This window comes from Pipra filicauda, unplaced genomic scaffold, assembly GCF_003945595.2.
Source record: "Pipra filicauda isolate LSUMZ 115617 unplaced genomic scaffold, ASM394559v2 scaffold508_size1329835_pilon, whole genome shotgun sequence".
In the NCBI taxonomy this organism is placed as follows: Eukaryota; Metazoa; Chordata; class Aves; order Passeriformes; family Pipridae; genus Pipra; species Pipra filicauda.
The window spans coordinates 654,498-681,452 of record NW_024104652.1 but is presented as its reverse complement, the minus strand read 5'-3'; the positions used below and the strand labels follow the sequence as shown (position 1 = coordinate 681,452).

General features: G+C 50.2%; 1 protein-coding gene across 1 annotated transcript; it reads left to right on the top strand.

Annotated features, from left to right (window-relative positions):
- Nucleotides 1-3,092: 3,092 nt before the first annotated feature.
- On the top strand, nt 3,093-22,554 carry NEMF (nuclear export mediator factor). The gene is made up of 33 exons (XM_027744436.2): nt 3,093-3,248; nt 4,346-4,414; nt 4,733-4,835; nt 5,637-5,762; nt 5,842-5,990; nt 6,194-6,261; nt 8,757-8,843; nt 9,595-9,671; nt 10,128-10,198; nt 10,290-10,365; nt 11,613-11,675; nt 11,806-11,883; nt 12,304-12,512; nt 12,978-13,163; nt 13,480-13,543; nt 14,003-14,091; nt 14,747-14,850; nt 15,221-15,283; nt 15,402-15,514; nt 15,903-15,960; nt 16,316-16,374; nt 16,862-16,982; nt 17,413-17,752; nt 18,339-18,381; nt 18,467-18,516; nt 19,043-19,190; nt 19,508-19,585; nt 19,662-19,853; nt 20,465-20,497; nt 21,226-21,332; nt 21,410-21,453; nt 21,551-21,630; nt 22,251-22,554. The coding sequence occupies exons 1-33, from the start codon at nt 3,190-3,192 to the stop codon at nt 22,326-22,328; spliced, it is 3,285 nt and encodes a 1,094-aa protein (XP_027600237.2). The 5' UTR covers nt 3,093-3,189; the 3' UTR covers nt 22,329-22,554.
- The last annotated feature ends 4,401 nt before the right edge of the window (nt 22,555-26,955 follow it).

Here is a 26,955-nt window from a genome sequence, read left to right as displayed (position 1 = left end):
AATTCCCATCTCTCAAACACCCGGCTTAGGCAGCCCGCTCCAGGCTGAGGTGGCATTCCAGCTCCTGGACGTGTCATTAGAGTGCTCCGCCGGGTATTTACTGTCACAGCTCGTTTGCGTCCTCGGCTCTGAGCTTTACACTCTTAGGAAAACACTGGCAAATCAGGAAGCTTTGCTCTCCGGGGAGTGTTTCAAAGCAGGGAGTGCGACATCCCTTATCTGCTCTCGTACAGAGCTATCCTGGAGATACAGCTCCATGATGTGCCTCACTTGGCTTAAAATGAAAATAAAGCATCAGAGTGTGCCCCTTCTGGCTTAGAATGAGAAATTTGGGCTTTCTCAGGAGCTTAAACCTGCTCAGAAATGTTTCCTGTCTATCCATCCACCCGTTTTCAAACATAAACTACCGGCAGCCCAAGGACATTCCGTCAGTTGTCCACTGCCACTGTGTGGCCGGGCAGAGTCTGCACAGGATGGATGCCGAGGAATACGCAGAAACCTGGAAAATAGCTGGATATGGTGGTTTGTGCCTGTAATCTGAGTGCTGGGGGGGCTGATGTTAAAGCACGGCTTGATTCCAGGGATTTTGGGCTGCAACAAGCTGTGCCGAGCGGGTGTCTGTGTGAAGTTTGGCGTGGATGTGGTGATCCTGAGGGAACTGGGGGCCACCAGGTTGCCTAAGGAAGGGGGAACTGGCCCAGGTTGAAGTGGAGCAGGTCAAAATTCAAGTGTTGATCCGCAGTGGGATGGTGTAGGTGAATATTTCCTGTAGCACAGCCTGGGAATGGGTCAGCAAGGTATGGGGATCTGTCAATGCTGAGGCTCAAGCAGCAAGGACACAGTGAGGAATTTCAGCTGGGACAGTGGGGAATCCCAGCCAGGAGAGTGGAGAATCCCATCCTGGAGAGAGGAGCAGGGACCACATCTCACAGGGGGTCTGCAGGGGAAGAGAGGGAACCAAAAAATTAGATCTTTATACAAGGGGAGGGAGAGGGCCCAGAAACAGTCTTCTGAAGAAATTCCTTCATTGGAGAGATGTCCCTGATCCCACTGTGAGGCTTTGGGAACAACCCCCAAATTGTGTAAGAAATGAGAAATCGGTGTTTGTGCTGAGGATGGGGGGAAGGGTCTCTTTCCTTGGCCTGGCTGCCTCCTCAGCTGGGAAAAGGGAATGTGTGCTGAGGGTGAGAAGGGAAGGAGGGAAAGGGAAAATAGGAGGGGAGGGAGAAGGGCAAGGGGTAAAGGGAAGAAGGGGGAAGGAGGGGAAGGGGAAAGAGAAGAGGGAAGGAGAAAGGGTAAGGAGGGGAAGAAGGGGAATGAGGGGAAGGGGAAAGGAAAAGGAAAAAGGGGAAGGAGGAAGGAGGGGAAGAAGGAGAAGGGGGAGAGAAAAAGGGAAAGGGGAAGGGGGAAGAAGAAGGAGAAAGGTGGGAGAGGGAAGCAGGAAGGAAAACAGGAAAGGGAAAGGGGAAAGGAGAAGGAGAAAGGGAAAAGGTGGAAGGGGGAAGAAGGAGAAAAAGGAAAGGAAAAGGGGAAAAGGGAAGGGAGAAGGGAAAGAGGGAAGGAAGGGAAGGGGAAGGGGAAAAAGGTGAATGGGAAGGGGGGGAATGAGAACCGGAAAGGGGAAAGGAAAAGGGGAAAAGAGAAGGGGGAAAGGGGAGGGGGAAAGGGGAAAAAAAGGAGGAGGAAAGGGAGAAGGGAAAGAAGGAAAGGGAAGGGGGAAGGAAAAGGGGAAGAGGGAAGGGGGAAAGGGAAAAGGGAAAGAGGGAAGGGGGAAAAGGAAAAGGGAAAGAGGGAGGAGGGAAAGGGAGAAGGAAAAGAGGGAAGGGGGAAAGGGAAAAGGGAAAGAGGGGGGGGGGAAAGGGAGAAGGAAAAGAGGGAAGGGGGAAAAGGAAAAGGGAAAGAGGGAGGAGGGAAAGGGGAAGGGAAAGAGGGAAGGAGGGGGAAAAGGGGAATGGGAAGGGAAGGAAGGAGAAAGGGATGGAAGGCGAAGGTCAGGGAGAAAGGAGGGAAGGAGGAGAACGAGGATGAGAAGGAGGAGGAGGAACGGGGAAAGTAGGAGGGCCGGTGGGCGGGTCGGGGGCGGCGCCGTGCGGGCCGTGAGCGCTGTATGGTCTCTGTGCCGGCCGTTCCTTCGCCGGGCGCGGTGGCGCGCGCCTGTAGTCCCAGCTACCGGGGAGGCTGAGCCCGACGGATCGCTTGAGCCCAGGAGTTCTGGGCTGCAGGGCGCTGTGCCGAGCGGGCGTCCAAGCTAAGGCCGCCATCAATATGGTGACCCGCGGGGAGCTGCGGGACACCAGGTTGACTAAGGAGGGGTGAACCGGCCCAGGTCGGAGACGGAGCAGGTCAAAGCTCCCGTGGCGGTCAGTAGCGGGATCGCGCCTGTGAACAGGCCCTGCAGCGTAGCCTGGGCAACACAGAGACACGCGGGCTCCCTTTTGCCCCACAACCACCCCCGACACCCCACACGACCCCGCACCCACCCCATTTTACCCCACACCAACAGCGCCTCCTCATGGGCCCGAGAGCCACCGCACACCCGCCGCTCGGCCAAAAATTAACAGCACGCCGCCAATCTCCAAGCACGAATCCTGCCCTTTTGCCGCCCGACACGGACACGCGTGGGATCCTTTTGCCTGGGCAACACACACCCACACACTCGGGATCCTTTTGCTGTCCCGACACGGACACCCGTGGGATCCCTTTTCCCGGGCAACACGCAGAGATCCCTTTGTGGCTCCCCCCCCCCCACGCGAGGGATCCTTCAGTCGCACCCGGGACCCCTTTTCTCACACAGGGGGGATCCTTCTGTCACACGCGGACCCTTTTGCCGCCCCCGGGACCCTTTAGTCACACACGGTGGGTCCTTTTATCACACACCGTGGACCCTTTTATCACACAGGGGACCCTTTCATCCCACACCGTGGATCCCTTTATCCCACCCGGGCCCGCCGTTCCCCCCTCACGCCCCGCGCACTCAGCGCCTCCTGCCGGGCGCGCGCGGTAACCGCCCTGCCCGCCCGCGGCCGCGGAGCGACGGGAATTGGCGCCGGGCGCGACCCGTAGCGCGCGTGCCCGACGCAGGCGCGGGGCGGCTCCGGGAGCGCTGAGGGCCGGGAACTGTGTGTGGGATCGGGAACCGGGATCTGTGCGGGATCGGGGTCTCGGCGGGTCTCGGCGGGCGGCGGCGCCATGAAGTCCCGCTTCAGCACCGTCGACATCCGCGCGGTGCTCGCCGAGCTGCGGCAGAGGTACCGCCACCCCCCGAGCGGGGCCCGGCCCGGGGGGTCCCGGCACTGATTCTGGTCCTGGTCCCGATCCTTGCACTGGTTCTGGTCTTGGCACTGGTTCTGGTCTTGGCACTGGTTCTGGCTCTGGTGCTGGTTCTGGCACTGGTCCCGGGTCCGGGCCCTGCTCCTGCTCCCGGTTCCGGTCCTGGTCCTTCTGCTGCTTCTGGTCCTGGCTCTGGTCCCAGATCCTGCTCCTGGTTCTGGTCCTACTCTTGTTTCTGTCCCTGTCCCCGGTGCTGCTCCCTGGGGGCTGAGCCCCCCCATCGTGTGCTGCCTGCACAGCTCTGCCTGACCCCGCTGTGCTCCCCAGCCCTGCCCTGCCTGAGCTTACATCCCCCCTCACCTGCTCTGCCATCCCATCCCACCCCCTGCCAGGGGCAGGGACACCTCCCACTAGACCAGGTTGCTCCAAGCCCCATCCAGCCTGGCCTTGGACTCTTCCAGGGATCCAGGGACAGCCACAGCTTCTCTGGGCAACCTGTGCCAGGGCCTCACCACCCTCACAGGGGAGAATTCCTTCCCAATATCCCACCTATCCCTGCCCTTTGGCAACAGAAAGCCATTCCCTGTGTCCTGTCCCTCCATTCCTTGTCCCAAATCCCTCTCCAGCTCTCCCGGAACCCCTTTAGGCACTGGAAGGGGCTCTAAGGCCTCTCTAGAGCTTTCTCTTTTCCAGGCTGAACAATTCCCAGCCAGCTGGGAATCTGCTGCTCCTCACATCCCTGTGGAGCTCTGACACATTTCTGGTGTCCAGGACAGTCTGCACATCCAGCCCCACTCTGAACAAAGTGACTTGTTCATTTTTTGTACTTTATCCATTAATAGCAGTTCCTTCATCTCCTAATTTTCTCCATCTCTTAATTGCTGTCTCTTAACAGCCATTTCTCCGTGGATTTTTGCTTCCAGCTCATTCCATTAATCACCCTTTGCTCCCTCTTTGGTGACTGCCTCATAATTTATCATAACTTGCCCTTCTTTGTATTTTAATTCCCCCCGGGAATTTTTCAGCCACTCGTGTATCAGATTCTCCAAAGGATTCTGTGTTTTCCCTTTGGCAGCTTGCTGGGAATGAGGGTGAACAACGTTTATGATGTGGATAACAAGACGTATCTTATTCGCCTGCAAAAGTAAGGACTTGGAATTCCTTTGTTTAAAAGTTCTTTAAAAATGCTGTTACTGTATGTATAAAATGCAGTAATTCGTGTGGCTTTTCTGACTAGTTTTCAGTGAAATTCTGCTGTTTTTTTTTTATAAAATGCAGTGATTTTTACTCCAAAAAGATTACTGGCAAATAGTATATGGAGTGTGAAATGCTGCAGAAAAACACTCTGCAAACTGGTGGGTGGTGACAGGTGGCTGCTCATGTGCCTTGGAATGGTAGAATATCCTCAGCTGGGAGGGATCCACAAGGATTTTGGGGTCCAGCTGCTTTGTTTTGTCCCCAGGCCGGACTGCAAGGCCACGCTGCTGCTGGAATCTGGGATTCGCATCCACGTGACGGAGTTCGAGTGGCCCAAAAACATGATGCCATCCAGCTTTGCAATGAAGGTAAACTCACCTGCAGTTCCTGATTTAGTGACGTGGCTGGATGTCAGGAAGGAATGTTCACGTTCTGTCCTTGGAGACAGGAAAATAGTGGAAGGATTTGCCCGGTGAATCCTGACCTGGTGGGTGACTGAAGTCAAGGGAAGAGCAAACATGGACTTGGGATCATGTTGTTATTAAGTGCCTAAAACAGTGAATACTTAAATTTATACAAAATTAGTACTAATCTGGATGTTTTCTGGGCCACTCAGACCTTTTGGAATTTTACTCCAGCAAATTCCTTGTCGTTCCAGTTGGATTGTCTGAATTTTTAAGCAGCACCCTGTGTTATAGATTCCTGCTGTTCAGTCTGCTGGACTTTGGGGGTTCAGCTCTTGCTCCAGGCTCCTGGGCTGGGTTCCTGCAGGTAGATCCACAGGGATACACCTGGGCACTGGCTCACATGGACCTACTTATCCTCTGGGCACCACCCCATGGAAGTGACTCAGCAAAGACTCTCTGGGGTGGCTTTCCACGGCTTTCCACATGGATGCAGGGATAATCCCAGTTCTCCTTGTAAAATAAACCCTTTGAATTTTCACTGCCTGCTCCCTTGGGCTAACCAAAGAGCCGGTTTTAATGGAAAAGATGTCTTAGTGTTAAAATTGGGAACAATTACATTATTTATAAGCATCAAGGTACCTTGCTAAGAACCGATATTTTTACCGTTAGGATGTTTTAATTGAATAAGAAGAGGTTGGTGTCACAGGAGGGCATTTCCAGGTGTTTGCAGCACCTCACAGACCTTCTTCCCATCCCTGGCAGTGCCGGAAGCACTTGAAGACCAGGAGACTGGTCAGTGTGACCCAGCTGGGGATCGACAGGATCGTGGACTTCCAGTTCGGAAGCGACGAAGCCGCTTATCACCTGATCGTGGAGCTGTACGACAGGGTGAGTGCAGAGCTCCAGGGGTGTCCTTCTCTGGAGCAGGGACACAGCGTGGCTGTGCTGATGGTCCCTGTGCTCCCAGGGGAACGTTGTCCTCACGGACCACGAGTACATCATCCTGAACATCCTGAGGTTCCGCACGGACGAGGCGGACGACGTCAGGTTTGCCGTGCGGGAACGATACCCCGTGGACAGTGCGAAAGCTGCTGTGCCCCTGCCAACCTTGGACAGGTAATCGCTTTTCCATGGTGTACTTACTGGGATAAACCCCAATTCCTTGGAGCTGTGAAAAGCTTCAGGTGGTTTTTTGTGGGTTAAGTGTGGTTTTAATTTCTTGTCTTAAGACTGAAAATGTTTTGTAGCTTCTGAGTAACACAGGGTGGGTTTAAAGCACGTGATTCCTTGGAATTGCAACTCTCCGTTTTCTTTCACAGGTTAACTGAGATAATATCAAATGCACCCAAAGGGGAACAACTGAAGAGGGTTCTTAACCCACTCCTTCGTAAGTAATTGGGCTTTATTAGGAAATGAAATGGGCTCAGTCAGTATCCATTATGTTCAGATCATGCTGAAAATGTGAATAACTTACCATGGATTCACAGAATCCCAGAATGGTTTGGGTTGGAAAGGACCTTAAAGATCATCCAGTGCCACCCCCTGCCATGGGCAGGGACACCTTCCACTAGCCCAGGTTGCTCCAAGCCCCATCCAGCCTGGCCTTGGACACTTCCAGGGATCCAGGGGCAGCCACAGCTTCTCTGGGCAACCTGTGCCAGGGCCTCTCCACCCTCACAGCCAAGAATTCCTTCCCAATATCCCATCTATCCCTGCCCTCTGTCAGTGGGAAGCCATTCCCCCTTGTCCTGGTACTCCAGGCCCTTGTCCAAAGTCCCTCTCCAGCTCAAGCAGTCCTTTATTTTTTTTTGATTTTTTTTGTGGCAATCTGCTTTTTTATATGTTTGAAAAACAACAAAACTCCTAAGCCTTGGGAAACAGAGTAGATTTATTGACTCCAAGCTGTCTGCAGAGAGATGAGTCTGGCCATGATCCTGCAGTGATGAGGACCTGGCAGTACCTCTGTTAGAGCTAATTTGCAGACCTAAGTGTTACTGATCCTGTCACTTAGGAAACCTTGGCCTCACATGGTGTCACTGATCTGATTATCCAGGCACAGCTGCTCCACTCTCTAAAATCTCCACAATTTTTCCCTTCAGTTACCATGGGAGTTTGGCTGTTTCTCACCCCCCTCCTCCTTGTCCACCCATGAAATCCAGCCACCCCATCCTGCCCTTCTCTGATTTTTGGCACTACTTGTGTCCAGCAGTTTCTCACATCCCATTCCCTGGGCTTAACCTCAGGCCAGTGCTGCTCTCTGGCCCTGCCAGTTTTTCCCAGGAGAGTCTCAATCCCAGCAGTTTGAAATTTTAGAGACTGAGCAGGAGGCACCTTCATGTTTCATAGTTTGGTGTTCCAAGCCTGTGATGATCCTTGTTGCTCTTCTCTGTGCCTTTTCTACCTCTGCCTGTTGTGAAACATGGTGAGTAAGAGTGTTTATAACATTCACATGGGAAGTGCTCCATGGCTTTATGCTGTGGCATGAATTCCCATGTTCTGTTTACTATTCCTTTCCCAATTCCCAACACACAGCTTGACTCTTGTGTTCACTGACGTTGGATCTTGTGTTTCTGCAGGGCCAGCTGTTGCTGGGTCTTGCTCCCAGATAGAAATGATCATACATATAAGTAGGATGGTCATTCCACATGGAGATTATTTTATATTGTTTTATTTTCTATTGTTTTGCAGTGAGTTCATGTGTTAGTTTTTTATCCAAGCTCTCGTTATTGCTCCATCTCCTCCAGTTCTTCCCAGCTGGCTGTTGGGGCTTGGATGAGTTGTGTTCCATCACCAGACTTTGCCCTTTGTCCCCCTTCCCAGGCCATTTGAGTGCCTATGGAGCTCAGCTTTCCTCCCTCCCTCCCTCCAGGATGCATCCTGGCAGTTCACACCTCCTCCCTGTTCCCTGTCTTTCGCCACATCCCAATCCAGGCAGGAGCTATCCTGTAATCCAGTGGCAGCTTGTTTTCTCCCAGAGCTTTGGGGTGAGCTTTCCTAAGTGCTTTCTGGAAGCCTAAGCAGACCTTATTTATCTGTGTGACCTCCCTTATCTTTGGGCCTTGAAGCTGTCTGGTTGGATTATGATGGAAAATCCAAACTCTGCTGACTCTTCTCTATCCAGTGCAAAGCTCCCTGCTGGTTTTAGTCTGGAGCCCGACAAGAGTTGGTGGTTTTCTGTTCCATTTTTGAAATTCCCAGTGCATGAACCTTCTTGTGCCTCTGCTGCTGAGGCAGGAGAGGAGTTTGGCATCTCCATCCTTGAGTTCTTTTAAACTCCTCTCTGAGTTGCTGCTCGTTTTGCCTGTTGGATCCATCACCTCTCCCAGTGACTGGATTTGAGGCCGATTTCCCTGCCTGCAGAGAAACATTCCAACCAGAGCTTCCCAGTGCCCTGCACTGTGGATGAAACTCCAGACATAAATTTAATTTTCCTGCTCTTGTTTTCCTTTTGCCCCTTGGTTGCTTTCTGAACCTACTGGCCCTACCAGGCTTCCTGCTTATGATACCTCTGGAAAAGGTTTTATTATTCATCCTGTCGTGTTTTTTAGTTTTTTTTTTCCAGATTTTCCAAAGATTTATTTTGTTTCTGTGTTTTAGAATTTGGTCTCCCATTTTCCACAAGGGACACAACTTCAGATAGCTTCTTGCTTTTAACAGTTTCTCTTTTCCTTATGTTTAGTCCTGGCAGCCATCCTTGGATTTTTCTGGACCGCTGTTTAATAAGTTCTGAACCTCCAAAACAGCAGCTTTAAATAGCCTGCAGCTTGTTTGCAGGCAGTTTCACAGCCTTAGATTGTTGAAACACTTCTTAAAATTAAATTTAAATACAAATTTCATCGGGAATGTTTTCAACAGATGATCCTTCAATATTTTCTTTAACAGCTTATGGGGCCACTCTCATCGAGCATTGCCTTATAAAAGCTGGATTTTCTGGCTCTGTCAAAATAGATCAACACCTGGAAAATAAAGGTATGTAGGAAATAATATTTTAAAAGCTGGTGATTTTTATGTCTGTGTAGTATTTTTTTCCCAAAGAGGTGAGTAGTCCTTGAACCTGTAGTTCTGACTATATGGTTTTTATATTTTTTAATATAAACCTTGTTTACATTAAAACTCTTGCATTGTGAGTGTATTGGAGATAAAACATCAGGTTTTATACATTATAAATGGTTTTATAAGGAGTTACCACCTCACTCACGAGGTGGAGTCTGTGTAAAAGGGTGTTAGACAAGAATCCTGTGTAGGAGAGTCAACATCAAAGTCTGTCTTTATTTAATCCCCCCAACACTGGGGATTTGATAAAGTAGCAGCTTTACATTTATTGGGAACTTGTGGATTTGGGTGGGAAAGTCAGAATAGATTTTCCTACAGTCTTGTTTTTCTTGTGTGCTTTATTTTTGCCATATGTCCAAAGGATTTTTTACTTCCTGCAGCATTATGGGGGCTGTAGTAAATCAACTTTGTAACAAATAAGCTCTCACAGCTTCTGGTTTATGCTTTGCCTCTGCAGATTTGCTTTTATAAAGTGCTGGCATTTGTGTGGTCTTTTTCTTCCCCCCTGAAACTTGAATAATTGTGCCTTAAAAGCACTCAAATAGATTTTTTTTATTAAAAATTTCCCAGATGTAAAATGTGTGCTGAAACTCCTTTTTAAGATGAACAGTAATTGGGGTGAAGCACCAGGACTAAGCCATTTCTGCTGTTTTATTTTTCTCTTCAGAAAATCTTGAGAGAGTGCTCTCAGCTCTAGAGAAAGCAGAAGAATACATGGCACTAACTGACAACTTCAGTGGAAAGGTGGGTCTGGATGGGTTATAAATTATTTTGGAATTGCAGAATTAAACTGGCAGGCAGGAATTTTCCTGGATCTGCTTGTTCCTGGTGTTACCAGGGTGGATTTTATTCTGTGAGCTCGGGCTCCAGGGCGTGATGTGGAATAAAAATTGTGCAGCAATGAAATAATTTACAGGCAGATGATATAAATCCCGTGAGAGTTACACTTGTGCTTTAGTAAATTCAGCACATTACATGTGCATTTGTGTGATAAAGCTGTAGGATTGTCCTGAGGGTTGTAAGGAGTTCACCTCTTTTTCCAGAAGAAGTTGGGGTCGGGATGAGCCACTGGTCAGGGATTTACTGAGTCACAAGGTCTCCCTGCTGGAATGCTTTGGTGTCTTGTGCTGATCAGAGGTTACACCTAAAACTTTAAAGATCCTTTTCAAATATAAATTGTATCTATGTATTTTTTTTTAGGGATATATTATCCAGAAAAGGGAGAAAAAGCCAAGTCTGGAACCAGATAAACCAGCAGAAGATATTTACACGTAAATATTTGAAGTATTTTCTCCTTTTTCTGCTAGTCTGCATAACAGAAATTAGTTTTTCAGGTGATAATATCAAATGTGTATTTTACAGATATGAGGAATTTCATCCTTTCTTGTTTTCTCAACATTCAAAATGTCCCTACTTGGAATTTGACTCATTCAATAAGGTACAGTGCTTTTGCTGATACTGTACTTAAGTGCTTTAATGGGCTGATGCTAAAAAGAGTGATTAAAATATAGTGCAGGGGTTGTTAATGGAAATGTAGACCTTGGAAGAGATGATTAATTTTATGGAGAAATACTTTCAGGGGGAAAAGGCCAACTGAAAGAGGGCCTTTAGGCTCCTGCTGAGCAGTGTTGTCCTCATGAACTCAGATCCTGGAGCTGTGTGTGGAACCCCCGAGGAAGGTGGATGTTAACAGTCCTAGAATCCCAAATGTTTTGTTAGTGGAGAGTTGGATGCTGAGTTGTCTCTGGAGAGTTGTCACAGTCATCACATTTATACTTTTGCTGTTACTACTTTGGAAGCTTCAGGCACCTGATTTATTATTTCCTTGAGCGTTGTCCTTCCTGGTCTTTGACTCATGAAATCATTAAATGCCTGTTGTTCCTGACCTTGATCTTCAGAATTCCCATTTCCCATTCCTGCCCTGCCTCTTGGCTGAATTTCTGTCATCTCCTTCAGAGCACTGATCGTGGAACCGTGGAATGGTTTGGGTTGGAAGGGACCTTAAATCCCATCCAGTCCAACCCTCTGTCATGGGCAGGGACACCTTCCACAGGGACACCTGTCCAGCACTTCCAGGGATGGGGCAGCCACAGCTTCTCTGGACCACCTGTGCCAGGGCCTCCCCGCCCTCATAGCCAAGAATTTCTTCCCAATATCCCATCAAACCCTGCCCTGTGACAGTGTGAAGCTGTTCCCCCTTTGTCCTGTCATTCCAGGCCATTGTGAAAAGTCCCTCTGATGATCTAAACAGCCTAAAACCTCCCTCATCTTGTTTTTTAAGGACAGCTGGAACACCAGGAGCAGTTCTTAGGCATTTTTCTGGGTGTTTGTGGTTTTTTAACTGACCCAGTGAAGCAGCAGGAATTCAGGGCAGACAAGTCTGTCATTGCAACCATTTAGTCTGTATCAAAACAGCTTCTTTTTCATCACTTCTTAGCAAAGAAAGGAGCCATAACTTGGCCATTTATTTACTTGTGCATAACCCCTGGTTTGCAGTGAGAGACATCCATGTCTTGCTGAACTCATGGGAAGGTCAATGGAGGAAGTTCCTGAACGTTGTTTTAGCCTCTGTTACCTCTTTTAGTGCTTTGCAGCCACTTCTCTTGAGGGAACCTCCTCTGCCTGCTTGTTGCTGGTCTAAGTCAGGACCACCTGGAGATTCTTTAACCTGATTTTCTCTTGCAGGCAACTGATGAGTTCTACTCCAAGCTGGAGGGACAGAAGATTGATCTGAAGGCCTTGCAGCAGGTGTGTCCTCATCCAGGATTGGGACAGCTGGGATGGCTCCAGGAGCTTCAGAGGCTTCACTTGCTTCTTGCAGGGATTGGGTGGTGCCATTTGTCTTTATATATTTTTTTTTCCATCTTAATTTTGAAAGGAAAAACAAGCATTGAAGAAACTTGAAAACGTCCGTAGGGATCATGAGCACAGACTGGAAGCTCTTCAGCAAGCTCAGGTGAGACAGATTTTGATTTTCAGCTGAGAAGATGCATTGTCATGAAATCCCAGACTGGTATGGGTTGGAAGGGACCTTAAAGTTCATGTCATTCCAATCCCCTGCCGTGGGCAGGGACACCTTCCACTAGGCCAGCTCTGAGCTCCATCCACCCTGGCCTTGGACACTTCCAGGGACGTCTCTGCATTGCTCTGCTTGCAGGCATCGAGTTGGCCATTATCCCATGCAATCACTTAATCCTTGGATTTCATCAGGTGTTTAAGGAGAGACTGGATGTGGCACTGGGTGCCACAGTAGAGCAGGTGCTGTTGGGTCAAAGGTCGGGCTCGATGCTCTCAGAGCTCTTTCCTGTGATTTTTGTTCAGCTGTTGCTGAGTGTGTGTTTGGCTCCAATGGATATAACCTTTTCCTTTCCCTAAGGAAGCTGATAAGCTGAAAGGGGAGCTCATAGAGATGAACTTGGCCATGGTGGACAGAGCCATCCAGGTGGTCCGGAGTGCCTTGGCCAACCAGATCGACTGGACCGAGATCGGGGCCATCGTTAAGGAAGCTCAGGCCCAGGGAGACCCCGTGGCCAGTGCAATCAAAGAGCTAAAGCTTCAGACAAATCACATCACCATGCTGCTGAGGTAACTACACTGACCAGTGTCTGTAAAAACCTCATCTGACTCTGTATCAGGATGTTAGAGAGGGAAAAAAAACCACCAACATTTCTTTTTTATAGCAAGAACTTTTGGTCTGAAAAAGCTGGAAGGTGCAAGGTTAATTTATGAGTTTTTAGTTACCTCACAGAAATGTCATTGCACGAAACAAGCTTGTTTTAAGTCGGTTCCTTGGATTGGAAAAAATTGGCTCTTTGTTTCTGCTTTTGTTTTATTTTTTTCCCCAAAAATTTGGCTGACACCAGGACATAAAGAGGCTGGCATGTGAGGCATCCCAGGACCTCCCTGTGCCTGCACAGTGAAAAGGCTTTAAGGGCTCCTTAGGCCATTTGCAGACTTCATGAAGGAATAAAATTAAGAGTACTTTGCCATAAGAATTAAAAAATAACTAGTTTTCTTAATCATAAGATTAATCATAGTTATGTGTTTTAGGAACCCATATGTGTTATCTGAAGAGGAAGAGGAGGAGGAAGATGCTGACGTAGAGAAAGAAGAAACAGAAGAACCAAAGGGAAAAAAGAAAAAGAATAAAAACAAACAGCTGAAGAAACCTCAGAAGAACAAACCCTCGTTGGTTGATGTTGATCTCAGTTTGTCTGCCTATGCCAATGCCAAAAAGTAAGATTTTCAGTAAATGTTTGCTTTAGTGGTAGAAATTTCCCTGTGTTTGCAGTTGTAGGTGATAATATTGTAGGAGGGAGGGCTTTGGGATATCTTGTTAAAAATTGAAATGAGCAGCTTGTCTCGAGCTCTGGGAGGTTCATTTTCTTGGACCAGACACACTGGTGCAAAGTCTCTACCTGTCACATTAATTTTGAGTCCAATTATGCACAGTGACACATGGAACAAAATGCAGATATGCAGGGGATAAGCACATCCTAAAAATGAGTGAATATTCTGGGATTTCAGGGACAAACACACTTGTGTTTCACAGGTACTACGATCACAAAAGACACGCAGCCAAGAAAACTCAGAAGACAGTGGAAGCTGCAGAAAAGGTATTTTTGTTCTTGGTTTTTAGAAGATATTTAAAAGCAAAATCCCTGTCATTGGTAAGTGGGAAGTCCTGGCCTGGTCTAAGTAACCATAATGAGACATGAAAGGGAAAAACAACCAACCAAGGCTGTTTTATTCTTGACATTTTAAGCTCAGCAGAGGATTGCAGATCCCTGATGTATCCTCTCTTTCCACCAGTAGCATTGGGAGTGCTCAAAGCAGGTGGAGATATTGAGAGACCAGGATTTAGGGAGGCAGGAGTGGAAAATCAGTGCAAATCCTTACAATCAAAGAGCTGATAATTTTAGGGAGCAGTTATCCAGGGTGGAAGTTCAAGGGCAGCTGTCCCACATGTGCATGCAGGAGATGCACAGCAGAGTGTGGAACCTGCACTGATAAAGTTCAGAGCCAGCAATTTTGTGATTCCTTCTGGATTGTGATCCTGCTTTCTGTCCAAACAGGCATTTAAATCAGCTGAGAAGAAGACAAAGCAGACACTGAGGGAAGTTCAGACAGTCACCACCATCCAGAAAGCCAGGAAGGTCTATTGGCAAGTACAGCTCCATTGTCCTTCTCTCATGTCCTGTGTCAGGCTGAGTTTCCACTGGCTTAGAAGTGGAGCTAATTAGGATTTCTAAGCACTACACTTGGTGTTGAGTCTCCTTGCAGCTGCTTCTTAAAGTCATAGAATCCCAGAATGATTTTCAGGCATAGTAGCCAAGAGAAGCTGTGGCTGCCCCATCTCTGGAAATGTTCAAGGCCAAGTGGATGAGGCTTGGAGCAACCTGGTCTAGTGGAAGGTGTCCCTGCCCATGGCAGGGGGGTGGAACAAGATGGTTTTTAAGGTCCCTTCCAACCCAAACCATTCTGTGATTCTGTAATTTAAAAAAAAACCAAACAAATGAAACCAAACCTCAAAGCTTTTAATCATCTAATAACTGAACCATTAAAATAAAAGTACGTAGGAGGACTTTGTGGTGATTGTACTTCTTGTTTCATCTCAAAATATCATTGGCAGTGGTGTTGTATTTGTCCCATGCCTTGTTTTTATGCCCCAGGCATACGGATGGACGTGCAACTATTTGCAGTGTCATAAATTGTAGATGCTGAGATGGTTATTCTCAGTTTGTTACAAAAACCCACCTGTGCAGTGTCCTATGAGTTCCAGGAGTTTCTCACACAGTGGACTTGCTGTGGTTTGGCAGGTTTGAGAAGTTCCTGTGGTTCATTAGCTCGGAGAATTACCTGGTTATTGCTGGGAGGGATCAGCAGCAGAACGAGCTGATTGTGAAGCGGTACCTTAAACCAGGTGAGTCCAGTGAAGTGGAGTGGGGGGGTTTACCTCTTGTTTTCCAGTTTTGTAGATGTCCAGGAGTGACATGGGAAGGTCTGTCTGCTTTGTCCTTAAGTTGGGTCTTGGATCAAAGGGGATGGATCAAAGTCTTGGATCACTTTGGTGGTGGGAGTCCCTCTGGCACCGTGGGCATGAGTGGGTTGGATGGGCCCCCTCAGGAGCAAAGGAGCTGATTCTCCCTGGGACAGCTGATGGACTAAAAGGCTTCTGTGTCCTCTTCCCATGCTGCTGCTTGGAGCCAAAGCAGCTATTTCCAGCTGGTGTTGGAAACTTCCCCTTGGCTCAGGGATCTGTGTGTGGCTGATTGGAGTCCCCTCTCTTCCAGGGGACATCTACGTGCACGCGGATCTCCACGGAGCCACGAGCTGCGTCATCAAGAACCCCTCAGGTACCTGGCTGGGGCTGGTGTGGGATCCTGGAAAGCTCACACGCTGGATTAGGGCACATATGGAAGGTTTAGGGTTTAATCTGCTGTGCCTGGATCGTGTCATGGTGTTCCCTTGCAGGGGAGCCCATCCCGCCCCGGACCCTGACGGAGGCTGGAACGATGGCCCTGTGCTACAGCGCGGCCTGGGATGCCAGGGTGGTCACCAGTGCCTGGTGGGTCTCCCACAACCAGGTAAGGACATGACCTTTCCAGGCAGAACATCTGAGGGAAAGGGTTTTGACTGCAGACAAAGCGTCTCTGACTGAGACTGGGAGCTGATGGATGTGGTCAAATTTGGTGTAACTCAGGTGTAGGAGTGTAGAGATTGCACTGATGTTTTGGTGGTTTTATTTCCTGAATAACCCAGTTGCTCACCCAGGACTTCTAAAATACAGTGCTGGTAGTGTGTGATTGGATTGAAACATCCCTTAGGAAAATTCCCTGCAAAGGAGGGGAAGAACCCCTTGGATACGGAGTCCAGAGAGCTGTTCCCAGGAGTTACTTCGGTGGTGTTGTCATTACATGATGCTGCCCTTCTGTCACACGTATTTTTTATAGGATATCATGATTTTTTTTTTAGGTTTCTAAAACTGCACCCACAGGAGAATATCTCACTACTGGGAGCTTCATGATCCGAGGTGAGACACAAGGGAACAGTGGGAATTTGGCATTTTCTCTGAAGGTGCTGGGCTGTCCTGCAGTGGCAGCCACCCCCTCCTTCTGAACAGCCAACAGATCCTGCTCTTCTCCCCCAAAATCCATTGGGGAATGGTTTAGACTATCAGGCAGTTGCAGCAGCATTTCTAGCCAAATCCTGGGCAGAAGTTCATTGGCTCAGCTGCTTTTGAGTTCTCCTGTTCTCATCTGAGAGATAAAATAAGCCCCAGTGTAATTTTTTGGTAGCCTAAAACCTCTAATAAAAATGAATTTTGGAAGTACATCCTGTAACATGGCTGTTAAACCTCCTCATGAGACTCTGCCTTTGTTTTTCAGGGAAAAAGAATTTCCTTCCACCTTCCTATCTGATGATGGGCTTCAGCTTCTTGTTTAAGGTACAGCTTTTCCTGTGCAGCTCCTCCTGGCTTTTTTAATTTGCTTTGAGCTGTAGGAGGCTTATTTTCTGGGTCTTGCTTATCAGTATATTCCCAATTACTTCTTTTCCCACTGGGACAAATCCCATAAAACGCTTCTAGCTGATAATGACTCTGCTTTCATTTCCCTCTTTCCCCACTGTGCACTGTCTGCATGCAAAACAGACTTGAACATTCCTGCCTCTGACAGGTTGTTATCCCAGCTGGAGCATGGGATGTTCAGGGAATCTGGAGCGTGTGGATGTTCAGGGAATGTGGGTGTGCAGCTGTGTGTGTTACCCTGACTTTTGAGGTTGTCATGCTTGAGTTTAAATGTGCTAGACTAGTTTTTTTCTTGCCTTTTGATGGCAAAAAGTGTTAAAAAGGAAAGGAAAAGCCAACTGAGGTGTTCTGTGAACAGACCAGTGAACCGAGGCTGGTCCTGACACAAAGGTGCCTCTGGTTTTAGGTGGATGAAAGCTGTGTCTGGAGACACCGGGAAGAGAGGAAGATCAAAGTCCAGGATGAGGATCTGGAAACGGTGTCCAGCAGTGCCAGTGAGCTGGTGGCTGAAGAAGTGGAGCTGTTAGGTACAGTGGGACTGGGTGCTGCGTGTGCTGCTGGCAGACAGGGCTGTTTGGGGCCTGTGGGATCCCTGTGGGATTCTGAATCACTGACAGGACGAGGGGGGATGGTTTCAAGCTGCCAGAGGGCAGGGTTAGGTGGGATATTGGGAAGGAATTCCTGGCTGGGAGGGTGGGGAGGCCCTGGCACAGGTTGCCCAGGGAAGCTGTGGCTGCCCCTGGATCCCTGGAAGTGTTCAAGGCCAGGTTGGACAGGGCTTGGAGCAACCTGGGCTAGTGAAGGTGTCCTGGCCCATGGCAGGGGGTGGAATGAGCTGGTCTTTAAGGTCCCTTCCAACCCAAACCATCCTGGGATTCTGGGATTCCATAATTCTGTGAGTCTGTGATGGATCAGTCTGGTGTTTCTGACTGTGTTGTCCTGCCCTCTGTGCCCCAGAAGGAGGAGACAGCAGCAGTGAAGAGGAAAAAGCTGAGTGTGAGGAAGCTCCAGAGAATGTGGAAGCAGCTCCAGAGGACGTGGAAGCTCCAGAGGATGTGGAGGCAACTCCAGAGGATGTGGAAGCCCCTCCTGAGAGTAACCGTGATGAGGGTGTTGCTGACCTGGAGCAGGGAGGAGGAAACACACCTCCTGCTCCAGAGGGGGACTCTGAGGAGGAGGAGGAGGATGGAGAATCCGAAGATGAAGTGGAACCTCCGGAGCCAAAGGGAGGAGGGAAGGAGGAGGAGGTGAATTACCCAGACACGACAATCGACCTGTCACACCTCCAGTCTCAGAGGTGAGTGAAGCAGCAGCAATGGGGGCACCCCTGAGGGTCTCCTAAAACACTGCCAGGACAGGGACTGGGATGAGTTGCCATGCCTTCTTTCCATGGCAAGGCAGTGCTGTGGGAATGCTGCCCCATTTTCATTGCAGGGCAGCTCAGACCTGAGAAACTGAGCCCTGAGCTGTTTCTGCTCTGCCAGGCTGGTGCAGAGCTCCTGCTCTGCGTGGGGCTGTGAGATGAGCTCAGCTCCCTGTTGTCCCTGGAAGAGGCATTCCTTAGGCAGGGCAAGGAGATTGGATGGAGTGGGTGGGAATGGACAGCTCTGCAGGGAACACCACTGCTGAGGGGGCCGTGTGCTTGGGAAGCTGCACATCAGGGGTTCCTTTGGTGCCCAGACATTGTTGCTCATGTGTGTGAGAGGAGCTGGCAGAGATCTAAGACTTGTTTTGGAAACTAAATCCCAGTATTCCCGCCTTTCCCATTCACCAAAGCTGGGATTTTCAAGAACTGGAAAGCTGAAAGTGTCTGGACTGTGGTTGTTGTGTCTGTGGCTGAGCTGCTCCACATGTGTTGATGCTCCATTTCCATCTGCCCACAGATCCCTGCAGAAAAGCCTCCCCAGAGAGGAAGAGCCCAGCTTGGTAAGGTCCCAGCTCCAGTGTTTGGCACAGAGCAGTGGGAGCTGCTGCTGGGCAGGGTGTGCTCTAACTGCCTTTCACTTCCCAGAGTGACAGCAAGGCCCAGGGGCGAAGGCACCTCTCTGCCAAGGAGAGGAGGTGAGAGCCACTTTGTATTTCATGGAATCACAGAATCCCAGAAGGGTTTGTGTTGGAAGGGACTTTAAAGCTTATCCAGTCCCACCCCCTGCCATGGGTAGGGATACCTTCCACTAGCCCAGGTTTCTCCAAGCCCCATCCAGCCTGGCCTTGGACACTTCCAGGGATCCAGGGGCAGCCACAGCTTCTGTGGGCAAACGCGTCCTCCCCATTCCCTCCCCAGGACCTGGGCACAGGGCATGTCTTGCACCTCCCAGTCTGGGCTGATCCATAGATCCATACCCATTGTCCATCCTGCAGTTCCAGTGTGGGCTCCTACTCCTGTCCTTTGGGAATGCCGGTTGTGAACAGTTCCTTGTGTACTCGTGGGCTGGAGAGGTTTTACTGAGGAGGGGTTGTTTCCACAGATCGTGCCTCAGGTTTCTCCGGAGCTCCATGGCAAGGGATCAGGGTGGGAATGCTGCCAGGAGAGCAGCAGCCTCTCTTGTCACAACCAGGGGCAGTGTGTCCTGATTGTTTTCCTTAGAGAAATGAAGAAAAAGAAGCAGCAGAACAACTCTGAGAACTCGGAGCTGCCTGAGGAGAAGCAGAAGAAGACGGAGACACAGCCTCCCCCTGCTCCCAACAGCAACAAGGGCGTTCCAGCCCCTCAGCCCATCAAGCGGGGCCAGAAGGTGGGCAGGGATCAGGGGCTCCCCCGGGTTGAGCTGTTGGCATGTGAAGTGTGAACAGAAATCCCAGATTTCCCAGACATCCATGGCTACCTCGTGGTCTTAGGCTCATGGTGGTGCTTTAAGTGGGCTTGGGGTGATTTTGCTGGTCTGTGAGCATGGAGCTCACTGGAACCAGTCTCTTGGTTACTGACGAACTGCACTGAAAGGTTTGGGATACTGGGAAGGGGAGTGCATGTGGGATCAGCACCCAGGTGTTTGTGGATGCAAAACTCTGCCAAAGTCACCGTTTGTGAAGCTGTTGGTGTTTCCTTCTGCAGAGCAAAATGAAGAAGATGAAGGAGAAGTACAGGGACCAGGACGAGGAGGACCGGGAGCTCATCATGAAGCTGCTGGGGGTGAGGGATGGGGGTCCTGCCTTCCCTGGGGCTGTAGGAGCTCCTTCAGCAGCTCTGACCACCTGCGTGCCCACAGTCTGCAGGCTCCAACAAGGAGGACAAAGGGAAAAAAGGGAAGAAGGGGAAGACAAAAGAAGAGGCATCAAAGAAGCAACAGCAGAAACCCAAGGCCCCGCGTCGTGGAGCAGGAGGGGGCAAGGAGACCCTCCCAGCAGGAATCCTGCTCCACGAGGCACAGGACCCAGCCCTGGAGGAGCAGGATGAGAAGGTGAGGATTTTGAGGGGAAAGTGAGGAGCAGGTGGGGAAGCGGAGGAGCAGGGTGAGAAGGTGAGGAGCACTCGCCTCTCCTCACCTGTCCATATGTCTGTCCCTTGCTCTGGCTCTCCTGGCGTTGTGAAGGAGCTGAGCTGCTCCTCGTGGTTTTTGGGAACTCTGGAGAGCTCTGTGGCAAATGGCACAGCTCAGGGAGCCCGTTGGTTTCCCAAAGCCCTGCAGCAATCCCTGTGCACGTCCTGTTCCCTGCACAGCCACAGCTGGGGCTCGGAGGAGTCCCAGGATCCAGGGCAGTCAACACCTCCCACTCAGCTGAGCTGTACCTGAGCTCCCAGCTCTGCTGTGGGGAGTTGGTATCTCTGGGCCTCATCTCTCCCTCCCAGCCTGGCGTGTGCCAGGCAAACCGGAGGGTGGGAAGAAACACTCCACCCCCCACCCACGTCAAAATGGTCTTACCTTTGCTTTGCAACGAGTCCAGCTCTCCTGGCAGGGAGAATGTGGCTTTCTGGGTACTGCTGATAAAGCATTGATTGTCCCCGGGGGCAGGGGAGGAAGGAGCAGCTGTGTGCTCCCTCCAGCTCTGATTGTCCTTTGTTTGTGTGCAGGAGGAGCAGGACCAGGATCAGCCGGGAGTGGAGGTAAATGTTTGTCTGCAGCTCCATAAGTGTGGAGGCCAGGGCTGTATTCCCACGGGAGCCCTCCAGGAGCCCCCCCTGGGCTGTTTGAACCCAGCTTAATTGTATTTTTTAAAAGTAACCTCCTTTTCTTCCTGCCCTGCTCATCTCCACAGCCTCCATTAAACCAGAGCTGGCTCCATGGCTGTTTGTCCCTTGTTTTTGCCTCTGGAGGTGCTGGCACCCTCAGGAGAGGTGGCTCTGGGCTGGAGGATGACACAGTGTGCAGGGCAGGTGGTTCTTTAGTTTAGAAGTTTCTTTACCTCTAAAATTGCTTCCAACTTTTCTGTAATGACAGGCTGTGGGTGTTGCCCAAGGCTGGGAATAAGTGAATTCCTTTAAATTCTTTCACGAAGGAGGATAACGGTGTCTGTCAGGGGGGGAGCTGATGGTGACCCTGTGAAGATGTAACAACATTTGGGGGTCCCAAAACTAAGATCCATCCAATGATGTGATTTCAGTAATCAAAGAGGGTCAGTCATGAATCGTGGCTTGGTGGTTTGATGCAAGTGAAGTGAGTGATCCTGTGATCACTCAGTCATGGAATCACAGAATGGTTTGGTTTGGGAGGGACCTCAAAGACCACCTGGTTCCAATGCCTGCCATGGCAGGGACCCTTCAGTCCCCAGTAAGCCCAGCAGGGAGGGGCTGGAGGACACAGCCTGGTCCCAGTGAAGCTCTTTGCCCCTCAGGACGGTGAGGCCCTGCTGGACTCCCTGACTGGGCAGCCCCATCCTGAGGACATCCTGCTCTTTGCTGTTCCCATCTGTGCTCCCTACACAGCCATGACCAACTACAAGTGAGTGGCAGCACTTTTTTGGGGTAGGGTTTGGTGGCAGCCTGTGTTTTACTCAGAGAAACCTTTTCTTTGGGCAGGTATAAAGTCAAGCTCACTCCGGGCACCCAAAAGAAGGGCAAAGGTAAGGTCTGAAAGCCCTGAATCCTTTTCCCTGCTCTGCCTGGTGAAGCCAGAGCTTGGTTTTCCAAGCTGTTTCACTCTTCCCTGTGTTTTTACAGCTGCCAAGATCGCCTTGCACAATTTTATGCAGTCCAAAGAAGCCAGTGCAAGAGAGAAAGACCTGTTCCGCAGCGTGAAGGTGACTCCTTCTTCTGCAGAATTTCTCTTGTGCAAATGTAACAGCAGCAGCAGCAAAATGTCCACTTTGAGGGGGAAATGCTGCAAAACTGAGTGTGCTGTTGGTTGTTTTGGGTTTTTTTAACCATTGTTGGGGAAGGTCAGAGAGTCCCAGGATGGTTTGGGTTGGAGGGAATCTTAAAGCCCATCCAGTTCCACCCCCTGCCATGGGCAGGGACACCTTCCACTAGACCAGGTTGCTCCAAGCCTCATCCAGTCTGGCCTTGGACACCTCCAGGGGTGGAAATCCACAGCTTCTTTGGGCACCCTGTGCTGCTTAGGCTGGGAAGAGCCATTAGAAATTGAGCCTCAGTGGTATCACTGGGCCTTGGGTTTCTGATTTGTGTCACTCCTGATCTAAAATAACTTATCTGGCAAAAGCAGCATATTCCAAGAAATCCTCTAGTTTTGGGAGGGGGAATTCCTGCGGCAGGGGCAGGTGCTTGCCCTGGAAGTTCAGGTTGGAGGTGTGTCCTGTGCCCCTCACTGTGGGAAACGTGTCATCCCTGTGCTCAGGGCTCAGGAAGGTGCCTGTAAATGCTTTTCTGTCATGTCCCATTTCTCCTCTTCACTGTTTTCTAGGACACCGATTTGTCAAGGAATATTCCTGGTAAGGTGAAAGTGTCTGCACCTCATCTCCTGAACAGGAAGAAGAAGTGATTCCATACTGGGGGTTCTCACCCCCAAACTGGTGCAGTCAGGACCAGCACCTGGAGCTGGGACAGACGGACACAGACCCACAACTGGTGTTACTGGGACTGAATTGTTTCCACGGGGCAGGGCAGCAAGGGCCAGGTCCTGCAGCGTGGTTTAGATGGACTCTGATACCAATAGCATACCAACATGGAAGTAAATTGCTGGCATTTGGTCAGGAATGTCCTCCCAAGCCGTTGGTTCTCTCGTTCCTCACCCCTGGGCAAAGGTGCCGGGATCTGGGGCAGCAGAACTCCGTGGTGTTCAGCTCCTTCCTGCCCCAGGCCTCTGGCAGGGGCTGGAGTTTCCAGGAGGGCAGTTTCAGTGCAAAATGCTTCCTTTGGGAAGGCAGAATTTTATTTCCCCCCAGACATTCCCTTGGCTCTGGAGAGAGGGAAGGTGCAGGCCCAGATCCCACCGTCTGCTCCCACCCCCAGCCCCGCTGTGCAGAACTTACCCTGGGGAGGGGAGGAGGAGCAGGGGCTGGGAGTCAGGATAAACCCCGTGGGATCTATCAGGAATTACAGCACAGGGATTGTTCTAGAAGTCCAAGTTTTTAATGGTTTTTTTGAAGGCAGCTTAAAACATGATTCTCCCCTTCCCCATGGCAGCACGGCCCGTTCTTGTCCCCCGTGTCCCCTTGGAGCTGGGGCAGCCAAGACAGCCCTGATTCCAGAAAGAACCCTCTAACACTCCTTTTTGAGTACTAAAAAGAAAAGCATTCTTTATTTCCAGCACTCTGGGTGTGTAGGAATCCTTTCCACAGTAGGCACACCGAGTTACAGAGGTGCTGTACTTTTATACTATAACATCTAACGTGACTTCACCTGTTACACCCACTTCCCAAACCATCCCTCCCACAGCACCGCCCTCACCACGCCTCTGACACCCCTCCTGGGTCCAAAAAACACCTCTATCTTCCTCATCCTCCTCTTGTCCCTTTCCTGGCCTCGGGCCTTTGGGACACCACCAGCCTTCTGGAACAGCTTCAGGCTCCTTTGACTGGCTTTGCTGGTTGTTGTATCTCTTTCTCAGGGCATTTTTACAGGGAGAGGAGCCTTCTTATCTCATTAGAAATTCCTGTCTGTTGAAACTCTTCATGAAGCATCTTAGAAAACTGCTACAAAGGCATCATTTCTATATTAGTAAGCTGTATAACAGAGGTTTCAGGCTACATTTCCCCCCTTCAGAGACTGAAAAGAATTCCATCCTGTTAAGTCTGTGCTGCTTACATATAACATTGAACCCTAAGGACTAACAATAACTACAACATTGAATCATACAGCAGGTTAACCCGCAGACACAACTGATGAGTACAGTTATTATGAACAGCTGTTTTATCCTGGTCCAGTTTGGTAGCCACAAAGTAAGTTTGTGGCAGGTATTTTCAAAACCCTAAAGAGGACTGTATGACTTTTATGATATGAAGTGACTGAGTGCTAGTTACAAACTTACAGGTACATGCTCACTGATGTAGCAGTGGCTGCTACAGCCCCCAGACACCCAGGCCACTCTTGACTAACACTGCCCCATCGTTTTGAGGAGTCAGTTTGCTGTGATTCTGACAATTCCCACATCATCTCCTGGCTTAAACATTGTATCCCAACCCTCCAGAGTCAAAACTCGATTGCAATCGTTGACCTAATCCTTATTAGCCACTGCCCCCCCACACCCCATGAGTCTCAAGGATGGGGTATGGAAAAGTTCTTCCATTCTGTTCACTCATCAATATCTCAGAAACTCCAAAACATTCCTACAAAATCCAGACACTGAGCCCCAGCAGGAAAACTTCCCCATTTCAACACAGAAAGCATGGAATATCCCTGACATGTCCCTTACAGCTTTCTTTGTGTGTATCTCCAAAGGCTGCACATTCTTTGGCATCTTAAACTGAGGTGAACAGTCCCAAAAATATATTTACTCGTAAGATGAAACTTACAGCACATGAATAAACAAACATATCCTGGTCTGGGATCCCTGCAAACCCTCTGTGATCCCACCTGCTTTTCCTGACACTTTTCCTCACACAGACCCTGTCTGCCAGTATTTATTACTGAGGAAGCTGAGGGTGATGTGGGGTGGGTTTTGAGCCTCCCATGACAAGGAAGAACCACTGTTCTACTGGAATCACAGATTGCAAGGCCAGCTGGGTACCATCTCCATCATCCACGGGCTTCCCTGAACTCGGGAGAAACACCATCAGCCTGGATTTTACTGCCAGGTATGTAAAATCTGCACTTTATATCTTGTCAAAATATCAGCATAGAACTACAGAACAGTTTGGGTTGGAAGGGACCTTAAAGACCATCTCATTCAACCCTCTGCCATGAGCAGGGACACCTTCCACCACTATCCCAGGTTGCTCCAAGCCCTGTCCAACCTGGCCTGGAACACTTCCAGGGATCCAGGGGCAGCCACAGCTTCTCTGGGCAACCTGTGCCAGGGCCTCACCATAAATATGCTACACTGCTGCTTCCCCTTTGTTTTATCCCATGGCAGCAGCATCTCCCAGCCTGCAGAGCCCTCAGTAAGTTTTATCTCCCCCCCCAGGTAAATGCTCCTAAACCAGAAGCATTTAGAATGCTCCTGAATGGAGTCACTTTGAGCTCCCCTGTGATGATCGACCCAGACCAGGCCTCTCGTTGCAGCAGCACATTCCCCCCACTCCCAGCTGGCACAGGTTTTTGGCAGGATTCTCGCCTGCCTTCCATGCCCTTCTGGCAGCTCTTAACCAGTGTGCTGCCCTCCCAGATCTCCTGGCAGGGAACACACAAAACAGACCCCAAATCCACATGGAGTTGACTCAATCCCTTTGCTACAGCAGGCTGGACAGGCTGAAGCCTCCTCTCCAGCACGGCTGCACGTCCCAGCTCCAATATCCCTCCTGCAGATGCTGCTGCACAAGGCAAGGGAGAGCAGAACACCAGCAGGGCACACAGGTTTCCTTGAGATGATCCAGAACAATCCTGGAATCATTACGGTTGGAAAAGCCCACCATGATCATGGAATCCAAATGTTCCCCCAGCACTGCCAAGGCCATGACTGACCCATGGCCACAAGTGCCACGTCCACATGGCTTTGAAATCCCTCCAGGATGGGGACACCACCACTGCCCTGGGCAGCTGTGCCAGGGCTGGGCAGTCCTTTCTGTGAAAAATTTTCCAAAATAGCCAACCTAAACCTCCCTGGCACAACTTAAGGCTGTTTCCTCTCATCCTGCCCCTTGATCCCTGTGAACAGAGTACCATCCCTCCTGGATCCCTCCTCCTGTCAGGGAGTTGCAGAGCCAGAAGGTCCCCCCTGAGCCTCCTTTTCTCCAGGCTGAGCCCCCACAGCTCCCTCAGAAAAGCCACTCCTCAGAAAAGCTCCCTGAAAACATCTCTCTTCCAGCCTTCTGCTCTGCAGATCCATGGGGATCCCTCCAGCCACACCTCACCATCCACCCAGCCTTTCCCAAGTGCATCCAGCTTGCTCCCAGCCAGCTTGTTGGGAAAAGGAAGCTGTCCCAACACCTCTACTGCCCACAAACCTCTTTTCTCCTCAAGAAATGAGAAATGGGCTCTCTGGGGACAAAGCCAGCATCCTTGGCATCCCACTGAAGCACACCTGGAGGGCACTGACCCTGCGGTGACAACCCCCTGGTGACACTGTCCCCCTGCAGCCACTTGGCTGCCTGGGAGGGACAGGTTTGTCCGGAAAGTTCTCAACTCATTGCAAGCCCAAGCAGCCCCAAGTGCATCCCTGACAATTCCTCCCGGGTACTGCTGACAGCTGCTGCAATATTGCTCCTGTCAAGCAGCATTTAAGTCCCCTTTTCTCCCCAGCTCAGGTTCTCTGTTAGTTCTGGGCAATCCTATCACTGCCAAGCAAAGCCCTCCCTTCCTCTACTCCGAGAGATTGGATGAAATTCCTGACTGGGAAGGTGCTGAGGGGGGTGTGTGGGGTGTGGGTGTTGATGTTCCTTCTGAAATGCATTTTAGCTTCAGCTGTGATCATTCTGGGTAGTTTTATTTTCCCCTGGTTTTAAGAGTCCTGTTATTATCCCCTCCTAGAAAAGCGTTTGCAAACCAATCAATGCCCAGATTTTTTGTCTCTGTTCATGTTTGGAAGCTGACTCTCAGTGGACCACGTGCAGGCAAATGAGCTGCAGGTTTGAGATGGGAAGCAATCTTCTAGATACTTGATGTTCTCAGGTCCTCCCAATTCAGTGACATTGGGAAGTTTGCAATTTCCTTCAGCTCCTTGTACTGAGGAATGGGAAGTCAGGCTTTCCTGACTATAGGAGGATTAAATGCCAGATTCTTCTGGGCCTGGCCAGCCCAGGTGTTTTTGTGCTGCAGGTCATGACTTCCATGAAGAAATGATGGCAAGAAGGAGCCACAGCTTCTGCCTTGGCACAGATGCCAAGCCTTGCCCCCAGTGGCTGCAGCTGCTTTTGGGAATGGATTCCTTCCGAGCTGGGGCAGGTTGGCCGGGCTGGGGGAGGCCCCAGGGCCCATGGCAGTACGTCACAGGGCCCTTTGTGACACGGTGGCCGTCGCCCAGGGGATGGGCCGGTGTCCTTTGTGACCCGTGGGGATAAAGGTGTTGGCGG

Bases quoted from the DNA above. Each gene is read 5' to 3' on its own strand.
- NEMF (XM_027744436.2), top strand. From the start codon at position 3,190: ATGAAGTCCCGCTTCAGCACCGTCGACATCCGCGCGGTGCTCGCCGAG. The intron at 6,262-8,756 runs GTAAGTAATTGG...TTTCTTTAACAG, and splicing joins GGTTCTTAACCCACTCCTTC to CTTATGGGGCCACTCTCATC. The intron at 13,164-13,479 runs GTAAGATTTTCA...TGTGTTTCACAG, and splicing joins GCCTATGCCAATGCCAAAAA to GTACTACGATCACAAAAGAC.